Raw genomic sequence first — 22,444 nt, forward strand, 5'->3', positions numbered from 1 at the left:
GGCCCTGGGTTAAGTTGTGCCAGTGGCACCTCCACTTATACTCACCCCCACTTATAAATAATGTTTTATTATTTTATTGTAATTGTGCATTTTATTCTTACATTTTATCACTAAAACTATGTGACATTCTTTATTTTAGACCAAAAATAGAAATATACCATCATGCCACAGAGTTATAAGCATACTGTATGGAGAAGGAGCTGGCAGAACATACAAAGGCACTAGCAGTAATGTTTCACGGTCTAAGTCCATGAAATGCTGTGAACTTTACACACACACACACTGACCAGGAAGCCTGGGAAGGAGAGGGGGAACATCATCTAGGTAGTAGCAGTGGCAGAGTTGACATCTACACAACCACATCCAACCACCTAAATCTGCTGTAAACTTCTCTGATCAACAAAACTTTAATCTCATTTCAGGTATGACTTCCCTCCACACAAGATCTACAACATGGATGAAACTGGTGTGACAATGGAAAATGACCTTTGATGTGCTCGTGTGGCGCAATAGGCTTGTAGAAAATTGGCCTTTGATGTTGTAAAATAACTTTAAATAAACCTTAAATGAGTAATTTTGTATTGAATTTTTCTAGCTTTTATAAAGCATTACAGTGTCTGAGATCAAAATATACTGTTTTACTTCAATAATCGATGGCACAATTTACCCCAATGCATTCTCTTCAAAGGCACAACTTACCCCGCACCGGGGGCAAGTTGTGCCACAAGACCACTTTTAAAAAAAAAAAAAAGCTATATCTCTTAAATACTATATTTCAGATTGAAAGTGATTGTTCCCAGAGATGCACCACATCCTGAAATATATGTTCATATTGTAGTTGGAAGCATTACTATCATGGCCTCCCTTTAAAGTCACTTTAAGTCAAAATTGGCACAACTCACCCCACTCTCCCCTACATGCTGCCAGAATACCATGGAACATGTTTTGAAATTCTGTGCTAGCAGTGATTCATCATTAATATATATATGGGTAAGTGGAGAAGAACCTCCTGTTTGGAATTAGGATGAAATGATTCCTACCTTTAGTCTGTTGCGACTGAGAGAGGAGAGGTTGTCATACCTCACACCAACCCCATGATACACGTGCCGAGAACGCGCCTTTGCTCCTCTCCATACCATACCACGACGATGCGCAGTGGTAACGCAGGCTGTAGAGGCAAAGAGCAGAAGCGAAATTAACTTTTATAAAGATTGCAGTTGTATGTGTTGTTTGCGATAAGGTTTGTTAGACCAATCCAGTTGTTCGTCGGCATCAAAGCATTTGGTCTTACACGACTTTCAGTTCACAGAAAAAAGGACGGACCTTCTAATCCAGATGTGAATAGATACCAGGACAATGTCTGAAGAACATCCAGTAAGTTTAGAAGAGGTTATTAACATGTCTGCTAATGCATCTTCAGCAGATGGAAATCTCATCAACGTTCCTGATTACACCGCGTGGCACCACAACACTGGGATTGTAGTTGCCACAGTTTACGCTCTTATTATTGTCATTGGCTTGATTGGAAATGTCACACTCATCCGGACGTTCTGCACGGTGAAATCCATGAGAAACATACCGAATCTTCTCATGTCAAGTCTTGCGTTGGGGGACTTGATTCTACTCGTGACATGTGCTCCGGTGGATGCTACTAGGTTCTTGGCTGATGAGTGGCTTTTTGGCAGAGTCGGCTGTAAGCTTATTCCGTTCATACAGCTCACTTCGGTGGGGGTGTCGGTCTTCACGCTCACAGCGCTGTCCGCTGACAGGTAAGAGAAACATGGATGGAAGGCGCTGGGGGTGTTAGTTGCGGCGCGGAAAGACGGGGAAGTATTTATTGTTTGCAGTGGTCTCATAATGAAACTGAATCTTCAAGCTTGTGAACAATATTGAGCTAAATGTTATTTTTTTTTAATTTTGAAATGTTAATTTTAGTTTATAAAATGTCAGGATGTTTGCATAGCCTACAATTAGTTTAGTAGATAGTTGAGTATCATGGACATTTTCATGTACATCATGATTAAAGCTGTTATGAGACGTGAAAAATTGCCATGGATATATTCATGCAAATAACTAGCCTACTATTCTGCTTTACTTGGAATATATGGCCTGCGGCGCTCAGATGTGAGCTAGCTTAGTTATGTGAAATGGGCCAAATTGTTTTTTAATGAAAAGGACCCCTTAACCAGACACAGTCTGCATAGTCTTAATTAAGGTAGTCCTTAAATGAAGCCCATCGTGACAGTGCTCAGCTGTGCTGTCATCATTTGAACTGCACAGTGCAGCAGGACTCCACAGACAGTGGGATATTCACAGTGACCATGACCAACACTGATAACGTGTTAAGTAGCAGCCTATTCATATGATTTAAAATCGGATATTAGGCTACCAACACTGATTACCTTTTATGCCTTTAATCTAACATCTGATATTACCAATACATTCAGGGTCCCTTAAAGGGTTTTTCAACTTTCTTTCTATTTTCATACAAAGCTGGAAAAATGCATACTTTTTTCTTACATACAGTAATAATTCTTTAGTCTTATTAAACATACTTTCTTACACTCTAGCCATTCTTTTTCAAATAAGTAAAACCTGTTAATTTATTATTTATTTTCAGGAAATTAGAAACATTTAAATTCAGTGGCCCTTTGACAGTCTTCAACTGTGTGCTATGAATGAATGACTGAATGGATGAATGAATGGATGGATGGATGGATGGATGGACAGATGGATGGATGGATGGATGTGGTTTCTTTTGCACTACGTTTGAAGTGCCAGTGAGTCAGTCACTCCGCATCAAAACCCCTCACCATTAGACATCATGGCAGTGGCAGGCTAATCTTCCCCCAAATGATCCTCTGAGAATAAATTATGTCTTATGCTTATTCTTATTCCTATGAATTTGCAGTGCAGCAAACTGCTGCAATGACCCAAGCTCTGATAAAGAATTCCATTTTTTTTTCTACGTCAACATTATCAAGCTATCCCTTACTGCAACATTTTGAAAGTGAGAATACTGATACTGAAGTAAAGGAAAAGGTCTCAAGCATGATTGCTGCTTGTCTGCGGTCATTGGCACCGTGACTGCAGACAAGCATTGTCAAGTAATTCATCCATTGCCACAATCATTTTGTTCTAGAGATCAAAGGGGATAAAGAAGGTGAGTGCAAAGGACATCTCAGACAGACATGTTTTCCGTAATATGTACAGGACATGACTGCATGTTTATTGTCTTCAGTAAAAAAAACAAAAAACACTGAGAAATCATTCAATGTTTTGTCAGATACAAGGCTATTGTCAGACCAATGGATGTTCAGACGTCTCATGCCAAGATCTGCCTTCGCGCTGCCATGATCTGGCTATTGTCCATGACCCTTGCCATCCCAGAGGCCATCTTCTCTGACCTGCAGTCCTTCCCCATCGCCAGGACCAATGACACCCTCGTCACGTGCGCCCCCTATCCACAGGCTGGGGACCTGCACCCCAAGATCCACTCCATGGCCTCTTTCCTCATCTTCTATGTCATACCGCTCTTCATCATCTCCGTCTACTACTTCTTCATCGCCCGCAGCCTGATAAGGAGCACGTCGGAAATGCCGGTGGAGGGAAACGTTCATGTGAGGAGACAGGTGAGATGGAGGATAACGTTCATGTGAGGAGACAGGTTAGATGGAGGGTAACGTTCATGTGAGATGGAGGATAACGTTCATGTGAGTTGGAGGATAACGTTCATGTGAGGAGACAGGTGAGATGGAGGATAACGTTCATGTGAGCAGACAGGTGAGATGGAGGATAACGTTCATGTGAGGAGACAGATTAGATGGAGGATAACGTTCATGTGAGATGGAGGATAACGTTAATGTGAGGAGACAGGTGAGATGGAGGATAACGTTCATGTGAGATGGAGGATAACGTTCATGTGAGGAGACAGGTGAGATGGAGGATAACGTCCATGTGAGCAGACAGGTGAGATGGAGGATAACGTTCATGTGAGGAGACAGGTGAGATGGGTGGATAACGTTCATGTGAGATGGAGGATAACGTCCATGTGAGAAGATAGATGAGATGGACTTAACATAAGGAGCTTTGTTGTAAGAATGATGGCTGCACCAGGTGGTCATGGGCTCCGATCCCTGGGAGCTCATGTCATTGATAATATTTTTGCCATTGCTATAGCTTGATGGTGTTCGACTCCCATGCAGACATATTTTGGGGGGACCTCCCAAAATAACATGGCCTGCGGGCTGTAGTTTGGGGACCATTTCTCTAAAGTCTTACGTGTAGTCTAGGACTATGTTATAGAGCTCAGGTTATGATGATAGATTTACTCTAGTCTTACGTGTAGTCTAGGACTATCTTATGGTGCTCAGGTCATGATAATACATTTATCGATAATACATTTACTCTACAGTTTTACGTGTAGTCGGTCTCAGCTTTCTCATCCAAGGGCATTCTGGGGAACGTTTGTTGTTCAGTTTCTCACTCTGAAAAATGATTACCCCAAATAGGGAAGGCTCAGTGGCTCCAAACTGAAATTGCAGGTCAGAGGTCATATTTAAAAGCATTGTTGACATTCATTTGATTAGTGTTTGATTAGTCCAGCCTTTCTCCTGCCAATTGTTTAAGAAAGGTGCGCCGTGGGGGGGTGGGGGTTAGGACGATTCTAAGAGCACTGACAAGTTGCCCCCCGAGAGCCCCAACACCCCCCCCCCCAAATATTAGGGCCCAAATTATCTAGCAGCGCCCTTGTGTTTAAGGCCCAATTCCACTGAACGCTACTGACCTTTCCTGTGGCTACTTGTGTGTCCCGCTGCCACTGACATTTTCCCTGGCCCAAGTTTGGGAAGAGAGCTGTGTGTCCATTTGGTTACAGCCCTGTTATCAGCAAATATCAGTGTGAAGCGCCAACATGAATGTGCCGCACTCCGTTCTCGACATTTGATTACTCAGACAACATGATTCTCAACAGAACCCTGCACACCAGCGTTGAACTCTGCTCTCAACATTCGATTACTCAGACAACATGATTCTCAACAGAACCCTGCACACCAGCGTTGAACTCTGCTATCGACATTCGATTACTCAGACAACATGATTCTCAACAGAACCCTGCACACCAGCATTGAACTCTGCTCTCGACATTCGATTACTCAGACAACATGATTCTCAACACCAACAGAGGTGGTGACAGAGTTCAATGCTGGTGTGCGGGGTTGTGTTGAGAATAATGTTGTCTAAGTAACCGAATGTCAAAAGCGAAGTGCGCCAAACACATGTCGGCGCTGGTGTTCACAGCGCTTGAAGCTTTTAGACACGTCTGTGACAGCAGTTGGGCTCACTATTTTGGTGGACCTTTACCATGTTGTGAAAGCGCAGTTGGGCTTACTATTTTGGTGGACCTTTACCATGTTGTGACAGCGCAGTTGGGCTCACTATTTTGGTGGACCTTTACCATGTTGTGACAGCACAGTTGGGCTCACTATGTTGGTGGACCTTTACCATGTTGTGACAGCACAGTTGGGCTCACTATTTTGGTGGACCTTTACCATGTTGGGACGTCTAAAGCCTCACACAGCAATCCTACCAACTAATCAAGTGTATCTGTCATGCAACTAATTATGCTGAACAGTGTGAATATTTACAGTAGATTGTGAGTGTGTTTGTATGGGTGGCTGTGGGGAATGGTCAAAGGTTCTTCAAATTGATCACAAATGAAATCAAATCATAAAATCAGTGTTGTGTCAATCATCCATAAAGTGAGAAATCACATGAAGTATGTCAGTCTAAAGAAACAAATGTAGAGAGCAGCCTTGGTACATTCATGGTGGTGGTTTACAGTGATGGGGTGTGTTCCAAACGGGTAAAGTTGCTGCCTTTTAAGATATCTAACTGGGGAGCAAGGCAGCAAGTGTGGTTCGAAACCGAAAAAACAAATTCTGCTGCCTTTTAAGATATCTTAGAATTCCCAAATAACGGTCATTTTTGAAGGCAGCATCGATGCACACTTCATGCTCCCTCCTACCCATAATCCCTTGTGGCAATGTCTGAAACAGCTGTGAAAGGTAAACAAACATGGCGGATGACATCGGTAATGGCTGCTGAATCTGTTTAAAATGTCATTTGTGTGACCTTATTTTGCTTAGATTTGTAGATTACAGATTAGAAATAAACACTTTACTATCTGATTATGCCATTGTTGTAACCATTAATAGCGTCTGGTCTGATATATCTGCCGGCCGTAAAACTAATTTATACCGTTAGCCTGCTAGCTTACGTAAGCTAATTTAGTTTAACGTCAGGCCTTTGCTAACGTCATACCGTAGTGTTAACCAAAGATTCTAGAGTGCTACGCTCATTTTTAAAAGATGCATTTAATCCAAAGTCATGTCTAGTGAGACAGCTCTCTATGTAGGGAGGGAGGCAGTAGGCAGCTGTCTCCCGTTTCGAATACACCCATGGAGTTAGGAGAGGCAGTGAGATCCAGCCTTAGGGGTGGTGTACAGTGATGGAGTTAAAAGAGACAGGGAGATCCAGCCTTGGTGGTGTGTGGGAAAAGGCTTTGGCATCCTTAGCTCTGAGGTTGTGTTTGATATAGATTAGAAAGTAGACCTTCTGTTGAGGATAAGTGAGAAGGCATGAAGGAGCTGATCTCTCAGAGGTATATAGGGCCTTGAACTTCTATTGTATTTTCTAGAACACAGGTGGCCAGTTTGTTGAGCAGAGGTGTGATATGGTTGGTTGGTTGAGCAGAGGTGTGATATGATTGGTTGGTTGAGCAGAGATGTGATATGGTTGGTTGGTTGAGCAGAGGTGTGATATGGTTGGTTGGTTGAGCAGAGGTGTGATATGATTGGTTGGTTGAGCAGAGGTGTGATATGATTGGTTGATTGAGCAGAGGTGTGATAGGTTGGTTGTTCCAGCGCATGTAGTGATGCTTGCTGCAGAGTTCAGGGCGTGTTTGCTGTGTGTGCTGTGTACGGGCATAGTCTAGAGATTTCATGAACAGAAAAAGTGTTCTATATGGGCATTCTAGTGTGGTCACCCAAATAACCCCACGGCTACCGAATGGGACGTAATTGGTTGCATATTACACACACAGACACATTTGAGGGACACACAACTAGCACTAAGTGTTCTTGCACCATAGCCAAAGCTAAAATAATAAAGAAAACAGTGGTTCCTGGACATTATCTGCCATTACCTCTACAAACATGTGTGGATCCATTTGAAGATGGGGTGTATGATTGTTTGTGAACACACTGTATTGTAGGTCTGAGAGGTTTTCATGATGGATGCATTAAGAAAACAAATCGTTTTTCAGACTAACAGCAATTTCAGATGTGGTTGAGTGCTCTTCAACAACAACAGAAATATATGCACTATAGGCAAGCTAGTTGAAGAAGAGTGTGTTTGTTGCAAACCTCACTGTCCTTTGAGTCAGTCACCTTCACCAACCCTTAACTCTACCTAACCCTTAACCCTTAGCCCAAACTAACCCTAACCCTTAACCCTTAGCCCAAACAAACTCTAACTCTTAACCCTGAGGTTTCAGTTTTCACCCTGTTAACTTTGCCAACCCTAACCCTTAAAGGATAATTGAAACATGATACCGAGTGTGAACGTATGTCTCATAGCTCACCTCGGCTTGTCCCCTGCACTCAGAAATCTGGCGCTAGTTAGCCAATGCTACCAACAGTGTTTCGTTGTGGTGCCTCGGGCATCAGCCTAGCCATGCAAATAAATAATTGTTTTACACCATTTACGAGGCTCAAAGTAGCTCCATACTTCATTGGTAGATTTCCGAGGGCCATGACATTTAAACGAGACATGGAGAACATTGAAAAAGCACTGGTAGTTTATTTACAAGACGATTTATACAGACAGTACCTTAAGGGATTTTACCGTTCGTCGCCATCTTGAATTTAGTCACTATAAGTCGAGCGACGAGTACGAAGGAACAGGTATGATAAGGGATCAGATTCCAAAAATAATTCAGTGGAAATGCATGGATTCAGTTGCTTCCAGTAGCAGCAACTGGAATCCATGCATTTCTACGGAATTATTTTTTGAAATCTGACCCCTTATCATACCTGTTTGTTTGCTCGACTTATCATGACTAAATTAAAGATAGCGTCGAACGGTGAAATTCCTTAAGGTACTGTCTGTATAAATCGTCTTGTAAATAAACTACCAGTGCTTTTTCAAAGTTCTCCATGTCTCGTTTTAAATGTCAAGGCCCTCGGAAGTCTACCAATGAAGTATGGAGCCTCGTAAATGGTGTAAAACAGTGATTTATTTGCATGGCTAGGCCGATGCCCGAGGCACCACAACAGACATCCCAACCTGCAAAAAGTCATTTCAGGGAGGTATCCCGAAGAACCCCCCCCCCCCCCCCCCCCGCCCAAAAAAAAAAAAGAATTATTGTAGCCTATAGGTATACTTAGATACTGAAATACAGATAAATGTTTGATAATAAAATTTTGATAATAAAATATGTAGATTTTGGTAGTTTGGTCTTTTCATGTAGCCTTGGCAACTAGCCATCTAGTATAGGCCTGAATAATATGCACATGAAATTACACTTGTTCAACTCACCTCAACATGTCTTTTGCAATCATTTAACCTGCCATGGGCAATAAGTCACTGTTACAAACAGTGCAGCATGCAACTACAGTATCATTATTGTTTACTCTTATGAGACAAGGGTAGGCCTACACATCATGTGGTCTGATGTGAAATGGGTCTTAAATGTTCATTTTTTGGGGGCACTCTGACTCTGCCATGACGCTCCTGTTCCTAGATACATTGAACTGATTAATTTCGTTCAGGATAAAAGACATAAAAGCCTGACTACATTGAAAACTGATTGGTTGATTTAGCAATACATGCCAATCAGGATGCGTCTTGCTTCAGGCACACGCGCACCACCCCTCTCTCTCTCTCTTTCTCTCTCTCTCTCTTTCTCTCTCTCTCTCTCTGTCTCTGTTATGTGCGCGCTAAACTCAGATGCATACGTGATTTGAAGTCTCGGTCTTGCGTGTGCGCTCTTGCTCGCTCGCTCTAGATTCCGGGAGATTTTATCTAATTTGCGGGCATCAGGGAGCCGCTATCAATATGCGGGAGACTCCCGGACCTCCCGGGAGACTTGGGATGTCTGGCACAACAAAACACTGTTGGTAGCATTGGCTAACTAGCGGCAGATTTCTGAGTGCAGGGGACAAGCCGAGGTGAGCTATGAGACATACGTTCACACTCGGTATCATGTTTCAACACACTTTAGGTCAATATCACACCGGAATTCTCCTTTAACCCCGAGGTTCCAGTTTTCACCCTGTTAACTTTGTCAACCCTTAACCCTGAGGTTCCAGTTTCTAGTTGGGAAAAGGCATCACGCTGAACATCCTGTCTCCTCACCTCACAGATTGAATCCCGGAAGAGGCTTGCCAAGACAGTGCTGGTGTTCGTTGGCCTGTTTGCCATCTGCTGGCTCCCCAGCCACGTCATCTACCTGTACCGCTGCTACCACTACTCGCAGGCCGACACCTCCATGGGTCACTACGTGGCCATTGTGTGTGCCCGCATCATGGCCTTCACCAACTCGTGCGTCAACCCCTTCGCCCTCTACCTGCTCAGCAAGAGCTTCCAGAAGCAGTTCAACAAGCAGCTGTGTTGCTGCTGCCAGACGCGACGGCGGCTGCTGCCCCCACGGTCACAGAGCGCGGGCCGCAACAACAACACGCGCATGACCTCGCTCAAGAGCACCAACCACTCCCTGGCCAGCTTCAGCATTGTCAATGGCAACCACAGCTCTCGCGAGGTCGGCCCTTGAGGCCCAGCCGTTGGACCTCGGTGTCGTAAACCCGAAAAAAGAGAGAGCGGAAGTGAGAAAAATAATTTAACTGAATTGTGTTAAAGGAACGTTTGCCAAACAGTACGTTTTACGTGTTTGATACAAATTAAGAGATGTCTAAGTAAAGACACTAAGTTGTACAAAGATAATAAATGTTACTCCTAGATTTAGTGAGCAAGGTTAAAGATCAGGGCCGTAGTCACCATAGACATTGAGGGGGACGTGTCCCCCCCAATATTCAAATATGACCAAAATGTCCCCCCCAATATTCGGACATAGAAAAATAAAGAAAGAATAAAGCGCTATACTAGGCCTACAGGAAACCAACACATATCTGAAATGTAATCAAACGTAAATAATGCACAAATTAGTGACCTATGGTTCCAGAGTAGCCTACACCCCTGAGTGGTTTGTTCTGGTGATTTTCCGTTTTTCGTTAGTGGCGTGCGCTATCAAAAGCTTCTATTTACTGCACCCTACTGCGGTGAGGTAGGGCTGTCAACAATATCGCAAAAGCTACCGGTACAATTTTCACAAAACTTCTTGGAAAGGTGTAGTACAGGCTAAGGAAATCCTATACATGTTTGGAGCCGATCAGACTGAAAGGAAACATTTTCCATATTGTAGCCTATTCTCGCAATGATAGCGAAAGTGAAACGTTTTATTTTAAATGATGAATTTGTGCAAGCCTGTGTCATTTCTTTCACGTCTTTCAACATAAATAATGCATTCATATGCTAGTAGTAATGCCAGAAATTACCGTGTATAGGCCTCTTAGAAATGATTGTTGCATCTTGCATAGGCTATTATTTAGATGCGCACTCAATCACACATCCATGCAGGCAAAACGTGATCTGGCGAAGTTTACAATACGTGATAGCCTACAGTTAATGTGAATCGCGGACAATAACCAAAGAAAGGAATTTGCACCTCCATTCACCAATTAAAGGCTGTAGTAGGCCTAGTGTTTCTACATGTTGGCACAAAACGTCATTTCTGTCAGAAGCCAGTCTATAATGCATACAGGGGTAACATGAGGTGAGTCAGACGAGGGGCCTGTCTTAGTAGCCTATTCCTGAATCCTGTCCCTTTCAAACTACGATAAAATTGTGTGATTAGCCGCCAGCATAATAAAATCTAAATTAAAAGACAAAATCTTATTAGGCTCCAAACCTATGAGTCTAAGCCTTAGTTTAACAAAATCTTCAGGTGTAAGTAATAAGTCAAAGAACCACATTCTGTGTAATATAGAGGTTATCATAAGATACTGTAGTTTGTAATTTCTTTTAAAGTATACATGGAGTATACATGGAGTCACGGGTCCAGGGACGGACCAGTGAAGTTGCTTCTTCTCCACCCTTCTCTTTTCACAAAACTCACGGGGGGGGGGGGGGGGTGGGGGGCATCTGTGTCCGTCAAAAGTTTGGAATAACCTAATTGACTGACCTAACTAACGACTTGTTTGTGATTTTTAATAATATTTTTGCATGAAATGTATTGAAATTCTGTTTGGGGGTCCCTCAGACCCCACCACAGATTTGGTGCCCCCCAATGTTGACATCATGACTACGGCCTTGTTAAAGATTGGCATCACTCCATCGGATCCTTAGCTGACTAAAAGACAAAAGCACCGCTAACCAATATGGGAGTACATTTCAAATGGACCTTGAGATTGTCAATTTGTTGTGTTTGAAATATTCATTTCCAATATAGAGTGCTTTTGAGTCAAATATATTTCTAAATTAAGAACAACAATGTAAATCATGACCATGTGTGTGTTTATACAACGTTCGCTTTTCAGCTTTAGCAAAATGGGAAAACAGCTACTGTAGTACGTCTAAGACTAGGAGCTGCGGGGCTCATACAAACTCATATTGACAAACACAGAGAGGTGAGAAAAGAAAGTGTTTTGTGCATTTACATGTAAGTGGTGCAACAATGACCTTTTCACTCTCATGATTCACAATGAAATCCAAGGCCAGTGCATCATATATAGTGTTGAAATAGTCCGTATTTGTGCTTCTATGTCTAGATCTCTATCTTTTAATGTTGTTCATATGTAAGAGTCAAAGGATTAAGAACTGTGTATGAATACTTGTGACCTTACCTTTCTACTGTATTTTGTCATTTTGTGATGCCAGTGAAGCTTATGACACAATAGTGCTACTTTAATGCAGCCATTGAATATTTGTGATGAATAATGTGCTTGTGAACCATCAAAAACGGCTTTTGTGCTTACTGTGAGTTGTGACTTATCACTAAAATATCATAGCCATTTTAAAATAGAAACACTAACTCTGAGATTAAATCCTATGAAGTTTTTGTCACTTGAAAATACATATTGATTATTGTTTATGTTGTATTTGAGTGATTTTTTTTATTTGATATAATCTAAAAATTTAATTATTAAGTAATGCTATCATCTGAACATACAATAGGCAAGAGAAAGATATTTAGGCAAGAGAAAGAGAGAGATAAAGAGATGTCCTTAATTGAAATATGAAGCATGGTGCTGTTAAAATTAAAGTTGACTGGTATAGAGCAGACACTTTTATCCAAACACAAACACAAACACAGACACACACGGGCATCAGGCTCCCGATTATCTGCCAGTGACGTTGACCGTTGCTCCAGCACGCCACAATGTAAATCAGTTTATTTCGTGATGATCAACAACACTGCCACTTCACTTCCCAATTATGATGTGGAATTCATTTAATATTTAAAAGTAATCAAATCACGTCTTGAATATTCTATCTTTGTCATTTATTTATTTGTAATTAATGTGTGGATATGATCAACATGTACCTGAACAGTATCATAATTTGTGCTCTGTCTACATGTCTAAATAAACTGAAGTGGAAATTCTGAATATAATTTGCAACTGTTTGTAGTTTGCCAGTGGAGGATTTGGCATCGGCCCATTCCGGCAGGCACCCACAGCCAAAATAAACAATGTACCCCATTTCCTCTTTTGATGTCGCAGTAATGAAAAAGAAAACACTCCCTCTGCATTCTTTTAAACATGACTCTTTTGGGGTTAGGCGGTGGGGTGGGGTGAAATTGTTTTATTGGTTTGTAGATTACCTATTTCCTGCGTTGACAATGTGAATAAAATGTGTGTATTTGTGAAAAAGCTTTGTAATCATCCTTTATTCATACATATAACCTACAAATGTATTATCATCATCAGTAACCCTCTAATGAAGTTATTGTGAATAACACAGAGCAATCAATGTGGTACCAGGTAATTTGTACTGTAATGATGAGATTACTGTATATTATAATATCAATGTGGTCATTTGTAATGATGAGATTTCTGTAGATTATAATCAATATTAAGTGATTTGTTTCGTTTTGCCATATTCTCTGACCACTCACAGGGTTGGCAACATTTGAACCATCCCTGCACTTAACCCAAACCTACACACAAATGCAAACTCCACTTGTATGACTCTCTTTACATATGTCAGCTGTAAGATTGCGAAGGCCGGAAACACACGAACAACACAGCCATGACAAAGAACTTAAGGAAGGTCAGTCCTCCATTTTTCTTCATTATTTCTCCTGCTCTACCTCTTTCCTTCTTTCTTTCTCCATCACTTTCTTTAACTATTTTTTTTCTCCTGGTAAAGTCAAGAGATATTTTTCCATTAGTGTATGTTTCTTTTAAAATTCATGGCCAAGAGTAGAGATATCTAAACAGACAAACTCAAGACATGATTTATGCAGTAACTTGGCTATCAGCAGAAGAGGTTGTTTTGTGTTGGCACTGAACTCAAATAGGTCTTTCACATACGCCGCAGTAAGGAGTTTATATTTGTCAGTCTAAGTATAAACTGTCTTCCATGTTTATAGTGAGCGGAGATGTTTTTCCTGCTTTACCTGATTGGATAGTACTGACTTGCTGTGCCAATCAGGACTCTCCCACAGCCAACAAACTGGTGTCCAAATTTGGCAACGTCTTTCCTCCAGGCTTGACGTACTTACTGTAATATAATTCGTAATAAGCATATTTATAGCACTGCATTTATTATTAAGTTTATACAGCTTTATGGTGACAGAGTGAGGTTTATTTAATGTTGTACCATGACTCCAAAGGAATATGTCCTGATGTGGCGTGAATGTTTCCAGTGTGTTGTCCCTGTTTGCAATTCTGGGCCAGTTTAGCTTGTCACCATTTATCTATCAATACTGTTTGAGCTGCCATAGATTAGTAAACACACACTGTGCTTGTGCATCGCACACGTGTGAAACCGCTCTCTGAGCCAAATGAGTTGAATAAAGCCATCTTAAAGCCAGTCACTCAAAGACTTATTGATCCAGTATGATGACCGCGCTCTCAATGGATAAACAGCTTAGATGCACTGGGCAGGACCAAATACAATTTATTGTGTTCAGTGACCAAGTGAACTTGCTGTCATTTGCTTTGTCTTCTTATTGATGTACCAGGAGATGTTTTGATTACTGTGCACTGTAGCCGATTTCAACAAATATGCCTTCTCCTTTCCTTGAAGCTATGGTTGCCTACTGACATCTTTTATAATGTAAGAAGAATAGGGCCATATTATGACTTCTTCACAATAGGCTACTCTGCCAGATTGGGGCACATAGAAACATCAATGCAAATCCGTCTTTGATAAGTTTGACGTGAATAATTGCCACAGTCCTTTACACACACCAGAACGGAGAGAGACAGAGGTCTCGGGCAGAGGCTTTGTTTTTGTTATGCATTATGGGTAATGTGGCATTTCTTCTGTGTTCTGTCACTCTGCAATGGGCCGTGCCTTTCCTGTAAACAGTTCATTATCAGCAGCTGGGTCCCTCAAATGAAAGCGCCGCTTCTCCCCCTGTGTCTTGAACTACACAGAAGAAGACAACAAATTGACTACTGCCCCATTCAGGGGCTGATATTGGTTATTTCACACCTTTCACACCTGAAATTAATGCTATGTCCACACGATTCCATTTTTGTTTTAAAATGCTGTTTTAAAAAACTAAGGCCATTCCGGCCTATACCATTCAATTCAATTTAAAAATGCTGTGTCTATACACTATTCTAGATCTGTATCAATCCGAAAAAACTTTTGTTTAGTTTGTGCTTCTCATCTACACACTACTCATGCTACTCAAATGAAGTGCTTTGAAAATGCTGTCGGCCCCAAAACTCTGGCTTTGTGCATTTGAAGAGGCTGAACGTGATGCCTGCTGGACTTAACACTTCATATTGTGCATGCTGGTTAGGTGCAGCAGGACGTTGCCAGGATGACACCATATCACATGACCTTTGACCTTGCGGGAGCAAGGTGCAATCAAATCAAGTCAGCTCGTGCTGTCGCTCTCCAGCTGCACCAACATGGAGCTGCCTCTGTGATGACAGAACTGATTGATCCTTGGGCTCTACTGACATGATTTGTTACATTTTTATTTGAGGAATTTTAGATCCGGTATTCCCTATGCCATTGCAGTTTTAAGGCTATTTTTACAAGCCTGCCTGCAGTGAATGCATTTTAAAAATTAAACAGAATAGCGTTGATTAAGTCTAATACAATCTCCGTCCAGATGCATGTTTGCACAGCTAAACACAACAACACAGCATGTAGGTCAAGCAAATCACACAAGATGAAACTGCACACGTGCTTTTTCTTTTCAGGCTGTTCCAGTAGAGGTGTGAAATGGCCAGACTTGACTTGGGCTGTTTTACTGGCTTCCTACACATGACAGCATCTCCCCATAGGGCCTGACACAGAGCAGTCTTGGCACGGTAGGCCTATTCCTTCTGAGAATACCTGACAAGTTCTTCCCTCTGCCTGAGAAAAATCTTCTCGGACATGTACTTTCTGCTCTTCCTTGCTCATGAAATGTTTATTTGGAGGGCGGATGGAGAGAAGGAAGCCACTGGACTCTGGGCAGTTCTTCTCGCCAGCAAGGTGATACCGACCAGCCTGGCAGTGTTCCCAGTGGGGTTCAACCTCAGAAGGAATTCTAGATGTTGAAACAGACTCCATGCAATTTTTATGCAATACTCCATAGACACACATAATAAACCATTCATGTACTGTATCTTGTAGACATGGTGAGTGTTTCCCATTAGGTATTAGGCTCCCACAGGGGCGGAGCTACGTGGTGGCCAGGGGGGGCCACGGCCACCACTGGTCAAAGCTTGGCCACCCTGCTGGCCCCCCCAGCTCCGTTCAGTGAAAAGTAAAAAAGAAAAAAATAATTGCTGCCGTTTTTGACGGCACTTTGCCAACACTTTGCAAAGCAGGGACTGAACCAATTACTGCACTCTATCTACGACCATTGGCCCAGTCAGGAAGTGTAGCCCACGGCTGTGATCAAATCGTGATAGGCTAGGCCTAGTGCAGCAGCAGCAGCGGGACAATTCAAGTCATCTGTTAAAAACACTGACTACTACTTAACCTCATGCAGTAACAACATGAGTTGATGATGAGTTGGAACATTAATACTAATAAGATGTTAGAATGTGTCACGAATCATAGCCAAGTGAGCTGCGTTGGGCTGTCCTTAGGTAGGCTCTGACATTGACGTGTGGGGCTGATCAGAAATAATCGGATGCCTGCGGTAACGCTGTTACAAAAATATTTCGATAAAATTCGGGTGAAATGCAAGCATATTAGGCACATATCATGGCTCCAATAAAAGTAGGCTAATGGGGCCTAGGCTAGGCTACTTTATATAAAAAACACAATTTGCTGACTGCGTGTTGTTCTTGCCATAGCTGGTCAGGCAGAGGCTGCTTTGCCTGAGTTCTTTGTTACATTGCTCCAGAACTGTTCATCGCAGCGAGATTAAACTTTAATTGCGTGACAGAGCAGAAGTGGGGCTTTCCAACGAGACTAAACTCTTGCCTGTGCGATCAAGTATGAAAACAAAAAATAAATCATGAAATTAAATCAAATTGATTGATTGATTCATAGTTTACCTGCGCACCCATTAGGCTACTCTCGTTTGAATTACTCGCGAACCCGTGATCGCATAGATATGGCAAGCATATCAGAAGAAAGAGGAGAGACAGGGCTGTCTATTGGTACCAAGTATATCGATGCTTCTGGGCTATAAAAACAGACAACGTGACTGCAAAATAACATCATGTACAAAAAACAACTATCGTTTGAATTAGGCCCTATTCGCGAACCCGTGATCGGATATGCCACGCAAGGAGATACATAGCTATCATTTGATACCAAGTACATCCTTCTGGGTTATAAAACAGACGAAATGACATCAAAATAATAACTTCATATAGCTCCACTTACCCCACGTTTTTGTGTGTTGTAGTGGCAAGGCATGTTCATAATCCAACGCTATCATGTGTTTCTCTATGGCAAGTATGTTCATAATGCGGTTTTGAGATCCCAGCAAATTCCTGCATGGCATCCAATTCGAGACTCACATTGCATCCCAATTTATTCGACAAAAAAACACCTTTTTGCCTTCACTTTGTTCATGACAATGCAGTAAAAAGTTGTTTTAGAATCATCATGAGTGTACACACAGAACACGCAAACTCGGGTTCAGTCAGGTCAGATCAGTTCGTGTCACAGATATGGAGCGCAGAAAGGGCATTTTTCATTACTAAATAAAAATGGCATTTATTAAGGGTACATTTCTTAATTCAGAGCCATGTTACTTACAGCCAAGTTCTTAGAGTGGATATCAGAAAGAAATATAGTTTGGCCATCATCAGTATAAGATTAAATATCTGAATACAATATTTGTAGTATTTATTATTGTTCTTTAACATCATTTGAATAAGACTGATTAAGTAAGGTGCATTATCATAATGTACTTTTTTTATAGCATTGGCTTATGGAAAATGATTTGGAGTGGACTACAAACTGACCTGTGTATCAGTGTTGGCTTTACACAATTTATTACCGTTATTAAAATAGGCTATCCTAATCTTCAAAACTTTTTGAGTAGTTTTTAAATAGTAGTTTTGATTCCCAAGTGCCACCAATAAAAAATCTGGACCCAGCTGGCCCCCCCTATAAAATAATCCTGGCTACGCCCCTGCACTCAAAAAAATGAAAACTGGGTATTGTTTGTTAGAAATAAATGAAACATGATGAAATAACTAAAACTGATTAATTAGAGAGATGTAGATAGTTGTTTTAATTAAATCCAAATTAGATATCAGGAAATTTGGAGGAGTTTAATTCATTTCTGTTGAATAAACACGTAACAAGTGATTTGATGCAATTAAATCTCTCGCGCATGCTCACTTCACATCATCGCGTGACATCAAGGCGGAAGTTTTTGGTCACGCTCATGTCATGCTGTGTAGAGACGTTGGTGAACTGAACTGGAAGTGCGTTGGAAGCGACAAAACGAAGCTAACTGGTGAGTAACCTACATCTTTTATCATCTGCGAGTAGCATTTACAGTTGGTGCTAAGTAGATCGTAATTCTGTTCGAAACTGTCAAAACTTTGACCTAAGTGAGTATTTGAATGATATTCCAAGTATTTCGTGTGATTTGTTAGTATCAGCTAGTCACATGTCTAGATGGCTAACCGTGTTCACGCTGCTAATGTAGTCAAATCCATGCAGCCTTACAGAAACGGTAGTTGTAAGTTAAATTAAAAAAAATTGTCGGTGATATTACACGTCAAGTTAGGTTAGGCATGACTGCCGTTCTTTTAGACTAGTTGCTACGGTTGTGATAACGCTGGCGTTTTGCATTAATGAATAGCTAATTCAGAAATGAATGCAAAACGTGTTGCAGCAGGTGGATGCCCTGCTATGTTGGTAGCTACAGTGTTCAAACACGTTGGGCATCAGGCTCTGTTTATTGTGACTGAGGAGATGTGAACACAGCAGCAGTTAAATGTATTTTTGGTGTCGTTTGTGACGTTCAAGTGTTGTTTATTCTATACTTTATATTTTATATTTGACCCAATGAACTCATCTTTTTTTAATTTTGTTTTGAATTTCCCCTAGGCATCAATAAAGTATCTCTATCTATCTGTCTATCTATCTGGCGTATTTATCCTAATTAATATATGGTAATGACGCAAAAGTTGCTTTTGAAATCATTATTAATGTGCCCCACCCCTTTCAGATTTTACCAGTGTTGCCTTGCCTGGCATTCAGGCCATGCCTCATGTGGTAAGTTGGATTCAGCAATGTTGTTGTTCATGAATATGATTGATATGTTAAAGATTAAAGTTTTTAGAGATTGTTTTGACAAAACTGTTTTGGTAGAAAAGTATTCAAAGCTTTTGGCTTAGCCTGAAGCACAGGGTGTGTGGAATAAACTGTGTTTATAACCTGTTGTCCTTTTCCTAGATCTTTCTTTAGGTGGTGTTCTATGCTGTGCTTCACAGTCTAGCAGGTACAAATTGTTACAACACTGTAAATTATGCCATGGTCATTATGGTAGGAATCCCTGTTACCTGTGCACTTATGCCAGTTGTCCATGTAGTTTCAGGACATGGAATAGCTTGAAAAACCATGTTTACCGAGCTCATTCATTACCCTCACAGACAGGAACAAAATTATTGACCTACAGTTGTCAGTTTTGTGATTTTGCTGAGCTTTCCTCAGAGGAAAAATTATTTCATACATATCAGAGGCATGTACCAAGACAAGTTATGCCACCAAATGTTATAACATTGGAGATGAAGGTTTTGGGTTTTAAGTGGTATTAACTTAGTGTTGATTTTGCCTTTCCATACTGTAGGTAACTAACTTGAGTAGGAGGTGACCACCAAAAAAATCCTGATGTTTGATATTTGATAACTTAGTTATTTACTGTGATTGCATTTGCCTTCTCTTTTTGATAATTAGGGCAATAACTGAACCGAACTGGAATTGAGAATAATTCAAGATGGCAAACTTGCGCACAAAGCAACGAAGTGTTGGGTGTTCTGAAGTGAGTATAAATTCTTTGAAGAACAAACGGCAAGGTCCGCATCATGCTGCTTCAAGCATTAAAAAAAAATACAGAAAAGCTGAAGTTAACTATTGTCCTCAACACCCAAGAGGAGAAACAGTTTACAGGAAATGTTTTGGAATTTAAATACTTAGCTTGGTTCTTTTTGTTTCCTTTGCACTTTTACAGATCAATAATGAGTTTGCTCGAGTCACAACAGTCCCACTGGAATTAAAGTTTCTAAACATGATTCTAGATAAGTACTCAGACAGCTTGATGAAGATGTTCCACAGCAAAGGTGGAGTCCCTGGCCGAACCATTCGAACCATCATGCAACCCATTTCAGAGGTTGTTCAGTCAGTTGCATCAAATTGAATTTTCTTTTTAGTTATTATTCTGTGCATAGATTGTGTTGTGACGTCATGCTAATGTAAACATGTATTTATTTCTTTTGTTTTCTGTTTGTCTGTGCTTCCAACAGAACATCATTGACGTCTGAAGGGAGTGTATCCTCAAAGTGCTTTGCGTCTACTTGAATGAGGACCCATTGCACCTTGTCAAGAAATACACTGTGAGCACACGTACGTATACGGCTTTTAAATTGGTCACACACACACTTTACTTTCTCTAACACATACTCTTTACACACTTATACTTGGCCTCATGCCATCTTTTGCACATGCTGGTCAATAGTCTGACATTTGTTACACATTAACCACAGTTGCAACAACAACACACACACTTGCCTTAGCTTATACCCAACACTTCAATGTTTCCTTTAACCTTATGTCCATTGTTTTTAAAGAAAAATTGACCTGAACTGACCGTGATGAAAGTTAATGTAAATAAAAGACTGAAACATCAGCATGTATACTTATCAGATATGGTTGAAATATTATTTGGCCAATATTTAGACTGGTGGTGCAAATTAGACTGTTGGGCCGCACAGTCTAGGCAATAATTGGGTAGCATTGTAGTAGTTTTATAAATAAGTAATTGTTTTTATTGGTCTTGCATAGGACTGTGATAGGTTGGCAGCCAAAAAGGATATGGAGCAGACAGTAATGGGGATCTACAATGTTTGCCATGAAGGACATGAACTAGACGATGAGCCAGAGGACATCAGGGTCATCATTGAAGGTGTTGAAACCATCTGCTCTGTGATGAGTGTGGCTGTGGCAACGGCTATGTTGTTTGGATTAATGTACACATTGAACCTTTCATACCTTCGTGAACTCAAAAATTCATTTGAGGTTATACAGAAAGTGTTCTTCAACTTGGATGGACAGAGGCTTTTGCCAAAGGTACAAGCCCTTAAAAACAAGATGCTTGAGTAAGTTACCAGTAATCTGTGAACCATGTCATTCAGCGTTCATCTTTATTCATCATATTTTTTCCCCAACAAGCTATTATGTGATGTCAAACAAAAACTGGTATAACAAAAATTGTAAAAGTAGAGCTGAAACGTTTTATTTCCTATGTGGACTGTCTTCAACGGTGGCCTACACATTCTTTGAGTCCATTGATTTGACGCTTTGCAGTGGAACTGTAAGGCTGTTGTGACAAAATGTAAAGTCTTGATAATTTATCTGCCCTGCCATTAAGTCTTATTTCTATTTTTACCTTTTTGTGAGGATTGTATGGATTTTGACAGTAAAAGAAATGCAGCAGAACTAAATGCAGTAGTGTTTGAGGCGTCAACAACACTTTAATTATTAATACAGTTATTAGTAAGTTTAAGTTTGCTGCTAAAATGAAAATGATAACTGATTTCTGGTCTGTGACTATAAAATAAACACCTTTTTTTGAGAATTCAGTTGTAACTGTTCACTTATGTGTGAGTGAGGAAAATTTGATTTAAAGTAAATAAAGTTGTCCAGTTAACATAAATGGTATTAGTTTGTGCAACATAACAGATTAAGTCTAAATTACATGCTTAAAATCAATTGATTCAACAAGACTCATTAGTTTTGAAATAAACTACTCATAATACTTTGAATGAAAGTAATGTTTTTCATTGGTTGAGCTTGACTTCTGCTCTTTGGTCCTATTTACCTGTATTAGGTTCAAATTACATAATTCAAATCTGTGGAAATAGGTGTCATAGTTAAATTAAGTAACCCCAACAAATCATTTTTTTGAGTGTGTGCTCCCAGTAGGTTCCCATCTTCAAAATGGTTAACTTTTACTGACATCAAGAACATGCCAGAATGGTCTGACCTTGATGATGTTCATAGCTAAAACCCATGACCCCTTTTGCAGGAATGTGAGGGCATTGCTGTAAAAGTGCTCAGTTAATCTACTTTGATTCAGGAATGAATGATGGAATTATGAAAGATTTTAGTATAAATAATTTGAAAAACATTTACATGATCCTGCCTGAGGAATCTCAAAGAGTTGTGCCACTGACTGAGACTTGAAGGAGCACAGTCAAAGGAGTTAAAGAAGAGACCAATTAAACTGCCATCACATTGCCAGTGGCTGTCACTGTCTACTTCATCCCACACCAGCCAATCAGCCTCTTTGTTTTGATTTTATCATGAGACGTGTATTTGAAGAGGCTGAGACAGTTTTGCTCAGGTGCATAATTGTGTTGTTGTGCCTGTATCACTGAACTGTTTCATTAGAGCAATGCCCTGGAAAAAAAACCAAACACAGAAACAAATAGATTTCTATATGGGAGTGTTGAAG

General features: G+C 40.7%; 1 protein-coding gene and 1 long non-coding RNA gene across 2 annotated transcripts; both read left to right on the forward strand.

The window, feature by feature from the left end:
- Positions 1-1,285: 1,285 nt before the first annotated feature.
- On the forward strand, positions 1,286-10,002 carry grpr (gastrin-releasing peptide receptor). The gene is made up of 3 exons (XM_076302576.1): positions 1,286-1,769; positions 3,287-3,632; positions 9,425-10,002. The coding sequence occupies exons 1-3, from the start codon at positions 1,357-1,359 to the stop codon at positions 9,830-9,832; spliced, it is 1,167 nt and encodes a 388-aa protein (XP_076158691.1). The 5' UTR covers positions 1,286-1,356; the 3' UTR covers positions 9,833-10,002.
- Positions 10,003-17,911: 7,909 nt separating this feature from the next.
- On the forward strand, positions 17,912-21,565 carry LOC143141898 (uncharacterized). Its single transcript, XR_012990820.1, has 7 exons — positions 17,912-18,220; positions 18,941-18,987; positions 19,168-19,213; positions 19,669-19,753; positions 19,943-20,101; positions 20,235-20,334; positions 20,773-21,565. It is a non-coding gene; the product is annotated as an uncharacterized LOC143141898 (long non-coding RNA).
- The last annotated feature ends 879 nt before the right edge of the window (positions 21,566-22,444 follow it).

This window comes from Alosa pseudoharengus, unplaced genomic scaffold (assembly GCF_046254945.1).
Source record: "Alosa pseudoharengus isolate Yale_2024_CS ecotype anadromous, Long Island Sound unplaced genomic scaffold, YU_APseudo_1.1 YU_APseudo_1.1_scf_24, whole genome shotgun sequence".
Taxonomy (NCBI): domain Eukaryota; kingdom Metazoa; phylum Chordata; class Actinopteri; order Clupeiformes; family Clupeidae; genus Alosa; species Alosa pseudoharengus.

Coding starts and splice junctions, on each gene's coding strand:
- grpr (XM_076302576.1), top strand. CDS start 1,357: ATGTCTGAAGAACATCCAGTAAGTTTAGAAGAGGTTATTAACATGTCT. Junction 1,770..3,286: donor ACAGCGCTGTCCGCTGACAG/GTAAGAGAAACA, acceptor ATGTTTTGTCAG/ATACAAGGCTATTGTCAGAC. Junction 3,633..9,424: donor ACGTTCATGTGAGGAGACAG/GTGAGATGGAGG, acceptor CTCACCTCACAG/ATTGAATCCCGGAAGAGGCT.